This window comes from Antrostomus carolinensis, unplaced genomic scaffold (genome assembly GCF_000700745.2).
Source record: "Antrostomus carolinensis isolate BGI_N321 unplaced genomic scaffold, ASM70074v2 scaffold45006, whole genome shotgun sequence".
Lineage (NCBI taxonomy): Eukaryota > Metazoa > Chordata > Aves > Caprimulgiformes > Caprimulgidae > Antrostomus > Antrostomus carolinensis.
This window is the reverse complement of record NW_010320602.1, coordinates 1-10,292: the sequence shown is the minus strand read 5'-3', so window position 1 is coordinate 10,292 and position 10,292 is coordinate 1. Positions and strand designations below refer to the sequence as shown.

The 10,292-nt window shown below is 45.1% G+C and overlaps 1 protein-coding gene across 1 annotated transcript; it reads left to right on the top strand.

The window, feature by feature from the left end:
• Nucleotides 1-2,727: 2,727 nt before the first annotated feature.
• RNF34 (ring finger protein 34) lies at nucleotides 2,728-7,192 on the top strand. Its single transcript, XM_010169631.2, has 5 exons — nucleotides 2,728-2,942; nucleotides 4,304-4,696; nucleotides 5,030-5,086; nucleotides 5,333-5,534; nucleotides 6,962-7,192. Exons 1-5 carry the CDS (start codon nucleotides 2,739-2,741, stop codon nucleotides 7,147-7,149), a joined length of 1,044 nt encoding a protein of 347 aa, XP_010167933.1. The 5' UTR covers nucleotides 2,728-2,738; the 3' UTR covers nucleotides 7,150-7,192.
• The last annotated feature ends 3,100 nt before the right edge of the window (nucleotides 7,193-10,292 follow it).

Genomic DNA, 10,292 nt, shown 5'->3' with positions numbered 1-10,292 from the left:
GGCAAAATCTTAACTAATTCTCCAGGGAGAGAGTTTTTGTTATAGCGTGTCTCATTTGTGTCTTGTGTTGGTGCTTTTCAGCGTGGTCTCATTTCTTTTACAGAGTAATAAGAGTCTAGACACTGTAATTCAATAATCAGTTAATGACACTAGTGCACAGAAATAATCCACGGCTGACTTGGGTTAAGGAGAGAGTCACTGGTGCCCGTGTTGCTGCACCTTTCACCTTAGAACAACTGAATGTTTGGCAGCAAGTGTAAAGAGATTTCCTGTTTGACAGTAACAGTGTTCATGTATCCAAAATGGGTAATAAAAATTTCATAAGTATATATTTATTTAGTGTCGACAGTGATGTCTGAGCGGTTGTTACAGGCTCTTCAATAAAATAAGTCTGAGAAGCAGATGTTAAACTATCAGGCAAGGGTTGTGGCAGCAACTCTGTTAGATTGTTTTAGTTGTTGGGTGTCCTGCTGCTGTGACCCCCTAAAAAGACCACAGTCATATAATGAAGCCGGTTGAATTCTGACAGACCCTTTTGGTTCATTGTTTTATTTTTCTGTTATTTGTATGCGGCTGGTTTTAAATCTTTTTAAATATAAAGCTGGCTCATCAGTTTTTGAGCGTACGGGAAGAATGAGGGTGGTGTTTCTGCAACTGACAGCTTTCCCTTCAGATGAGAAAAGAAGTATTTTTCTAAAGTCCCAAGTTTTAAAAGTTGGAACTCTCTTGGATTAAGTCATTAGTTTTCAGAATGTATCTCTGAAAAGTTAATTACTCTTTCCTAATAAACTGGGATAATTATGTGTAACTTGTTTTGTATAGGAAAAAATTAGTATTGATCTCTTTCTGTGCTTTATTATTGAAAAGCAGAAAACAAGTCTTAGTTTGATGGTAGTTTAATGGTTGTCAGGGAAGTCTGCTGACACGTCAGGCAGGGTCCAGGCGCACGCACGGTGTGTGTGAGCGCTGCCACGTGCTGGGGCTGCCTGTGCCTGGGCTGGAGGTCAGGGAAGAGCCGCTGGAGTTCATCCCCCTTCAGCTCCCTTTGCAGGAAGCTTGGGAAGATTTTCTCCCAACACATGGGGTGCCCACATCACAGAGGTTTCTTGTTATGCCTGGGATGAATTTTACTCACGAAACACTTATAAAATTAGACTAGTGAATTTAATTTGTTGCACGTGTATTTGATGTTATCACCACACAGAGTGTTACGTGTCGTACAGCTTAGAAGCAAAATGACTGTGTTTGAGATTTCACTGTATTGCAACACTTTTATTGTCAGCTCACAGCAGCAGAAGTGATGTACCAGGGCTGTGGGGGCTGGAGTGATGCTTTTGAAGTTCCATACTTAAGGCAGTTCGGTGAAGGTGGTGGTGTGGGACACGTTTGCTCCTGTGGATTTGTTTCTCACAGCTTCTCTAAACCAGAGCGAGGACTTTTCTCTTCTGTGCCCAGTGGTTTGAAAGGATTTCTGGTGTATCCTCAATTATTACACGAAATTCCCACAAACGTAAGAGGACCGTGTTCAGTTCAGGGGAAATGTGCCATTTAATATAGAAATTAGTCTAGTTACTACAGGAATTAAAGCATGGTGAGCTGAAGTGTTCTGGGTGCTTTTGGTTTTACAGCAAGAACTACAGGTCTCAGAAGCAATTATTTTAGGTCGTCATGCTTTGGGGGGAAAAAAAAAGATGCTTCCCTGGAATAAAAAACTGAACAGCTCAACCAACATAGCTAAGAAAAAAATCATGAAAGAATCCCCTGTGTTTCAGGAAGTTGTAGCACTCAGCTTCCTTCTAGAAAGAACCTGGTGCAATTCTGGCTTTGCCTTTGGTTGGTTTTTTTAGCAGGTTTCAGTGAGCCCCATGACAGTGATTAAACATGTGACCTGAACAGCTTGGAGTCCAAATTCCAACTTTAAGTAGAATGTGCACTTCCCATAGAGAATCTAGTGCTAGAGGCTTTCAAGGATAAAAAGCAGCCATTTCTTGATGTATTTAGAATTTTTTGTAGTGTTTTAAGATGGAATTGTATGACTCAAAACTGAAATCCAATCAGTGTAGAATAAGTTCGTTTATTTTAATTTTTGTTAGACATTTTGTAAGGTAACAAAACAGCAGGTTCAGAGAGGTCTTGAGAAACATTTCCCTCGCAAAGAAACTCGGCCGTAACTGGTTTCTAATGAAGGTTGGTTTGTTGCTTTGAAGTGTGAAGGCCCAGAAACGTTTTTGAGAGAGAGTTTTACTGTGAGTCACGAGCGCTGCTCTGGTTCTGGAGAAGATCCTGCTGTTGGCAGCTCTGCGCTGCTGCTGCTGCTGAATTGTATCGCTGCCTGTCAGCGTTTCAGGGTTTGCCCTTCACCTATGACTCCTTAGTCTCTTCCTTCTTTGCGCTGCTGTTGCGTTACCTCCTCAGCTTCCTCACCCTTTGTGTGGGGAACTCTGCTACAAAAGGAGTTCTGAGCGCCAGCCACTCCTGCCGGCGCGGCTCTGGGAAGCGATTCTTACCTGCTTTGGTTTGCAGCTGGGCAGTGGAGGTCACTGGGCTGCTCCAGACACTGGTGTGTGAGTTCCTGGTGCTCTGGGAATTCGCACCGCATGCTTTTGGGCTGATGACAGATCAACTGAAGCAGCTCCTCAGTGGCAAGTCGTACCTGATGTGGGATTTCAGATAGTAATTTTATTTTTTTTCTTTTTGTTTTTCTCCTCTGTGAATGTTTTCAGGCGGGAGCTACTTCCATGTGGGCTTCCTGCTGTGGATTGCTGAATGAAGTCATGGGTACCGGAGCTGTCCGTGGCCAGCAGGCTGGCTTTGGGGGAGGTGCTGGCCCCTTCAGATTCGCACCAAATACCAACTTCTCAGCGTACCCGTCCCCAGCTGCGGCGAGCACTAACATAGTTTGCAAAGCCTGTGGACTTTCCTTTTCAGTTTTTAGGAAAAAAGTGAGTATGTTTCCCATTACATAATATTTTTACTCTTATGAACTGATCTGTAGGCATACTGGGAGATGAGTGTGTGTTTTTCCTTGGATAAGGAAACCCAAGGCAGATTGCCAGGGAGAGAGTAAGTGCCTTACTCAGAGGTCACAGGAAATTAATGTCAGACAGGATTAGAAGTTAAGAGGTCTGATGTTCACTAATCTGTGACACATTAGATCTGGTCTGACCTAAAAATGAGTGGGTTCTAATTTGTAAGATAGATGTTTCAGCTTCAGAATCTTGAATGTTAAAACAAATCCAGTTTTGAAGAGGACACCAAACATGGTGGTTGTGTACTGGAGTGAACCAGCCAGATGATGGAAAAGCTGAAAACTCACAAGATGGCATCAGAGTGAAATTTCTGTGAAATACTTGTGTAATTCTGCTCGTTTCTTACCCAGCTTTAGTTCTGTTAAATGCTATTCCACTCCACCAGCCTCTTGCTTCATTTGGAGGCAGGTTGGTGGGTTAATGCAGATAAATAAAATGGAGACTGTTAATATTGTTTCTGTGTATCGTGACTGTCCAGCATCATTATCTTGGCCACTCAGTGACCTAATTCTCTGCAGCTTGTTTGGATAAACATGAAGCCTCTTTCCTCAGCTTGTGTGTTCAGTTTTCCCCTCCTCATGTGTCCTGTTGTTTGCGTGGCAAATGCTTTGTTGAAGTAAAAGTTGTGTAGGGACGTTCTCTGAAGTTAATTCACTAAAATCCTGAAGAACTTGAAGAGTTTGGATTTGTTCACAGCGGGTGAGCTGAGCATGGAAAATCGCTGCTGGAAGTCCTGCCTGTTCTCGCTTTTGTGTGTTGTAGTGAATCTTCTGAACAAAGCTCTCTTCAGAAATGACATCTGGGTGCTTGGGAGTATTTACCCACCACGTGATTCGTCATCACATTTAGTGCTACTTTGAATTCTTTGAATCAATGGAGGGAACAATATGTTCTTTAAAGTTTGGGGATTGTATTGGTTTTTACGTGTGAAAAGAGCAGTGGCACTTAGTATATCGAAAAGTATTTTAACATACCATAAAATTGCCTGGCTTTCAGTTTTGTTTATTGTGTGAACTACAACGTGTTCGTTTGTTTATTCATTTGTTTATTCATGATGTTTGTTCTCTGACACCTCAGATCAGCTGGCAGTAGCGCTACAAAGCCGTGGAGTGTGTGGAAAACTGACAGGGTGGTTTTCTAGACTTAAATCCTAGAAATTACCTATGAAAATGGACAACTGAGTAAATTGTGTGGTGTGGAGAAGGCAAGAGCAGGGTCTAGATCTGTTCTCTGTGACACAGAGCTGAACGGGTATTTGTGTTCTTCCTCCTTAGCACGTGTGCTGCGACTGCAAGAAGGACTTTTGCTCGGTTTGCTCAGTCTTACAGGAGAACCTCAGAAGATGTTCCACTTGTCACCTGCTGCAAGAAACAGCCTTTCAGCGACCTCAGCTAATGAGATTGAAAGTAAAGGATCTGCGGCAGTATCTGATACTCAGAAACATACCAACAGATACTTGCAGAGAGAAAGAAGATTTGGTGGATCTCGTGCTGTGCCACCATGGGCTGGGCTCGGGGGAGGATGTGGACGCTGGCAGTTTGCATTCGTCACGGTCACAGACTTCGGGGTTTTTTACTCATCCGTTTTCTATGTCTGTATCGGTGTCGCCGTCTCAAGGAGAACTTGCAAACAGAAGGGGAAGCACAGGAAATGGAACAGCTTTACGGGTACAATAATTAACCTGTGGTTTATGGGATAGTACAGCTTTATTTATTTATTTATTTATTTTTAAATAGGTACGCAGTGCTTTAAAATAAAATGTCAATTGGTGCAGTTTGGGGTGGCAGGAAAAATGCCCTGTGCATCTCTGACCTGAAAAGGGAAGATTACTAGATAGGATTGCTAGTTTAGATCATACAGGTGACTTAAATCGAGGATGATTAGCAGCAATTGAAACTTCAGAATGTCATTGTCATCTGTGATCAGTTCGGTACAAAGGAAACTGTTTGAGAAGGGATAATTATTTTTTTAAATCCTGATTAATTTAATTTTGTACACAGGGACAAACTGAAACATCTCCTGTAAATAATGAAGAAGAGGAAAGTGCAGAAGAGCAGGTGAGATATGAACTAACCAAAGAATGAATTTTTGGCATGTGACACCCTGAAGTGTTTGATCTCTGTCAACATTCACTGTCACGCTGTGGCCCTTTGGGTGTGGGCTGTGTCTGGCGGTGTCTGTCTGCACGTACTTGCTTTAAAAAGAGTCAAACTTAAGTCAAGTTGCTGCAGCTCAGTGTGGCACCAGAGCCGGGGCTCTGAACTTACCGGGCCAGTTAAAAACATAGAGTTGATGTGTTTCAGACCCCTGGATTGTCCAGAAAACGAGCGAGGGCATCTTTGTCCGATATCTCAAGTCTGGAAGACATTGAAGGGTTGAGTGTTCGGCAGCTGAAGGAAATACTGGCCTGTAATTTTGTCAACTACTCAGGATGCTGTGAAAAATGGGAACTTGTGGAGAAAGTGAGCAGACTGTACAGAGAGAGTGAAGAAAACCACAAGACACGTAGGTTTATATTTAATTCTCAATTTCTTAAGACTGCTTGTTTTCTGGTTTCCAGCAGCTGGTTCTGCCAACAGAAGGATTTGGTATCTGACTCGCTCTGCTCAGCTGGAACAACTGGAAAGTGGGGTTTAACTATCCAGGCTGCATCCAGAGTAGTTGAACGGGGTTCTAGTGAGTAAATGGAGCTTTCCAGGAGTTGCTGTTTTTTGGGACTTTTCTCTGAAGCCCAGAGAGCTCAGCTTTCACTGTGGAGGTAAAATTGCACAACTGAGAACTGGCTCCTCAGAGAACATGAAACTTGGCACCTCCACATCCTCGATGAGGTTTCACGAGGCATTAGCGAGAGCTGCTCGGCAGCTGTCAACAGGCCAAAGCAATTCAGGTCTTTTACTGCGGTGCAGAATTAAAAGCTACGGTGGCAAAAGTCCAAGTTCAGGTGGTTTGGTCTCAGTCCATGTTTTCGTGATAAGGTGGTGGCTGTGGCTGCAGCTCAGTGACTGCAGTTCTGCCCTCGGTCACACTCCACAGTTGGATCTTTCCCTTGTGTGATCGTAGGAACGTCCCAGTTCCTGGGCACAAAGTAAAATCTGAGGAACCACGTTTTGATGTCATTGCAGGTTGGAGAATACCTGCCTGGCTCATCCTTCCTGGGTCCTGCAGTCACACTGTGGAGAACAGGGGACTGTGCTGACTGGAAAACTTGGTGACCCTGGGCCACCGCACAGCGGGGTTGTGCCAGCAGATACAGGGCAGGGACTGTGATAATCAGCCGTGAAACAATCAGCTAATTGGGGGGAGGAGGATGGTGACTGTTAGTGAATGTCAAAACATGGCTTAAGTGAGACCCCACCCCCCCTTTGGTCAGCAGCTGGAATTGAAAGCCCGACTGATGCCAAGCTTCAGACTTGACGGTTATTTTTGTTTTCAGCACAGTCTGACAGCGCATCGGGTTCTCGATGGGGCCGTTGTCCATTTGCAGTGAAACTTAGCAGGTTTTGTTCAGTTCTGCCAGCTTTATGGCCTACTCGAGGCTTCACTTCTGAGTCTGCTTTATTATTATTGTGTTTAATCTTCTGAGCTAAGTGTTCTGCCAAACAAGGTAAGCTGAGATGGAAAACCAACACGCTCTGAATTTGAATCCCACATGTTATTTCACAGTCGTCATGTTCTGAATTGAAAATAGTCTCTGTGTTTAAAGAATGAAGCCAAATCCTGGCTGCTCACTGAGGGGCTTTCTCATTCTTGTTTCTTTGGGTTTTTTTTGAAGGAATATAGATCAATTCTTAGCTGTGAGTTAGAAAAACTGTTGTGAGCAGGGAGCAGCACTACCTGGTGCTGAGCTACCTGTCTCTTAGAGGTGCTGGGGCTGGAACTGAACTGGTTTTCCAGGGCTGGAAGGTGTGACCTCCCTCTCTGTTGGTTTGCAGAAGGGGAGAAGATGCAGCTGAACGACAACGACGATAACCTGTGTCGGATCTGCATGGATGCCACCATCGACTGCGTCCTGCTGGAGTGCGGCCACATGGTCACGTGCACCAAGTGCGGGAAGAGGATGAGCGAGTGCCCCATCTGCCGCCAGTACGTTGTACGGGCCGTGCACGTCTTCAAATCTTAAACCAGACCTAAAAAAGGGATTTCTATAGTCACCCTGCCAGGATGGCTGTGGGCAGGAGTGCCGAACCTTGGGGCAGGTGTCAGCTTTTTAGTTCTTGATAAACACGGCCTTGGGAACGTCGGGATGGAGGAGTCTGGGAAACGCTTTTCTACAGCAGCCAGAACCCCGGGGCTGGGCAGCGCGACGCCGCCTGCGCGTACAGACCCAGCGCTGCCCGACTGCCCTGAGCCACCCACAAACTGTTGAGTCCAACTGTTTACAGCAGTTCTTGCTCTCTTCTGAAGAACATCACCTGGGGACCGCGTTCAGTACTCAGCCAGTGGTCAGGAAACACCTCTGCTTGGCCGTAGTCGCGCGTTACCTTGTCTAGTGCATTAGAAGCGACGAATACATGGGTTGAATAATCAGCTTTTCTGTCACTATAGAATGTAACTGTCCCGCCGCTGGCCCCGCTCAGCGGTGACAGTCTGAAATACGAGGGCAGGCAGCACCGCCGGGACCTGCACCTGCGCAGACGCCCCTCACCCCGTCCTCTGCCCACTGCTTCGTGCCCAACGTCTGCGCACGCACCGTCTCCGCCGCTCTTTGTCCTGGTACCGAGAGCTCTGTCACCACACAGGGCTCAGGTTATTCACAGGGCTCTGCCACGTGCTCTCCAGGGACTGGTGACTGAGTGTTCTGAGTGTTTTTTTAGTTTAGGAATAAAATATTTTTTTATAAAGGGGTAGAGTTAAACCCTGCGCTCGTGGTCCTTAATCCACTCATGCCTATTGTAACTATTACTCTAACGTGATGATTGTACGCCGTGTGCCGACAGCCTGATGTTACTGTGAATACTAATCAGGGTGATGAACCTCCCTGCTGCTGACCTGTGGAATGTACAGTGTTACTAACCTCAAACGGGGAGGGGCTGATGAAGGAGAAGGGAAAGGCAAGATGGTATTTGCTTAAAAAAACCCCCTCGTGTTCACAGACCTCCAGCCAAGGCCCAGTCACTGTTACCCACCCTTCCTGTTGGCCACTGAGGCACCAGTGCTGCTCTCAGCCCTTGGCCCAGTTTCAAGCTGGATCTACGCCAGCAGGAGGGGAAAAGGGTCCTCTTGGAGCAAGAATGTGACCCTTGCAGGAGATCTGTGACCGATGCTGTGGGGAAGACAGCGGCAAGAACAGTTCCTGTGCTGGGCCAGGCTCCCTGGGCCAGGCCTGGCCCTGTCCAGTGTCATTCACTGTAAAAAAAACAGGGAGGTGAGGAAGGCCCCAGCCTCCTTCAGGCCTGGCTGAGCACTGAAGTGACAGGCTCCCTTTTCAATGTCCCACCTGCTACCAAAGGGACAGGGACCTGTCTCACCTCAGCTGTAGCACCCAAGGACACTCACCTCTGCTCCACTGCCTCACCTGCTCTTGCCTTTTCTGTGACAAGTTCCTCTGGCTCAAACAAGAGAAAGCAGCTCCTCCACAAAATTACAGATGCAGCTTAGAGACAGCGCTGGTGATTTTTCAGAAGGGAGCAAACCTCTCAATGGCTTTATTTTTTAGAAGTAACTTTTTAATGGTACTTAATTCCTGGAGTCTCTGTGCAGTGGGACTGCAGAAGAGAAACATACCCTCGATGTTATTTCCATGCTGATCATTAGCTACACAAGCTTAATAAAGATTGGTGATGGGCTTTCCTCAGCCTCTGTCTCTTTTCTTAGCCAGCTGTGGGAGTGCTGTTGGTTACTCAGCTTTAATGTTCATCTTGAGATGATCTTGAGATGGAAGAAGTTCCTAGAGTTCCTCTAGATGCATCAGGGCAGATTCCAGCTTGAGGAAGGTGTAGGTGTTTATTTTCTTCCCTCCTCAGTAAAACTGTATCAGAATAGGCCAACTTAGAGGCACAGCAAAGTCCTGTGCTGGGAAGTCCTGCTGGTGGCACAAGAGGAAGATGGGTCCTGCTGTTACTCCAGGCTTCCACCAGGACTAAGGATCCCTCTCACCTGCTCCACGCAGCCCCCGAGGGACCCCCACAGGCTTGTGCTCCACACCCCCAAACCCAAACCCAGCTTCCTCCCCCCCCAGAACCCTGCTGGGAACAGAAACCCCCAGAGCCAGCGCCTCTTTTTGTACAATTGTTTATACAAATTCAACAAAGGTAAAACTGCATCAGGAAGGTCTACGAAAACAACACCGTACAACAATGGCACTTATGAATGCAGAATTTTACAATCAGGAAATAACCATGTTAGAAACCTTAAATGAGAACTCAACTCACACTTCAAAGAAAGAGAGACGACGTTTGACCATTTATTCTACGGCTGGACTCACTGTATAAATTAATTTTATATTGAGTACAAGAGCTCATGCTACAGAGTGAAACCCTCCTATGTGCAAAAGCTGAAATTGGAATTTTTTTTTTTTTTTTAATTTTGAGAAAAAGGTGATTTCTATACAGATAAAACTTGGCAAAGTGTTTTACTTCAACTATAATTTACACCTTATTTCCACAACATGCTTATGTCACTTCTGAAGTATACAAAGCAGGATATAAACTTCCATTAAAACATGCTTGAAGTTGAAAGTATTAACCTACTTTTCCTGACCTGGGCACGTTTGTAGATAGATACTGTCTACGAAGTATAGGTTAAGTTCTCGCCTACCATAAGTAAAGATAAAAATTGGCAATCAAAACCGAAACACTGGTAATGCATTCAAACATTGCATAAATAATTTTTAAACAATTTTTGTACAAAAATAGTTCTGCATAATGTAAGATGTAACAAAACAAAACGTGTTAAGAAGGCAGAAATGCAGTGCGTGGTCCACGTTAATGACACCAACTCGTTGTTGTTTTAAGAAATGAAAAGCAGAAATCAAATTTACACTACCAAGCACATGCTGTGGTACTTTAAATAACAGTATTTCTTGGGAGATCAGTCGTCTTCCGGGTGTGAACAATTATCATCAGTAACAGTCGCCTTATGAATTTGCATAAGAGCCAGTGCAGGACATCCCAGGTAGACGGAATTAGTGGCACAAGTTGAAATTCCTAACGGGGGTAGTTTCACATTGTTCTCGACAAGTTGTAAAATCCAATCGCGGCATTTTTCCAATATTCCAAGTTCCCAATTGAAAATAAAATCCCTACGTGTTCTCAGTCCCTCCCC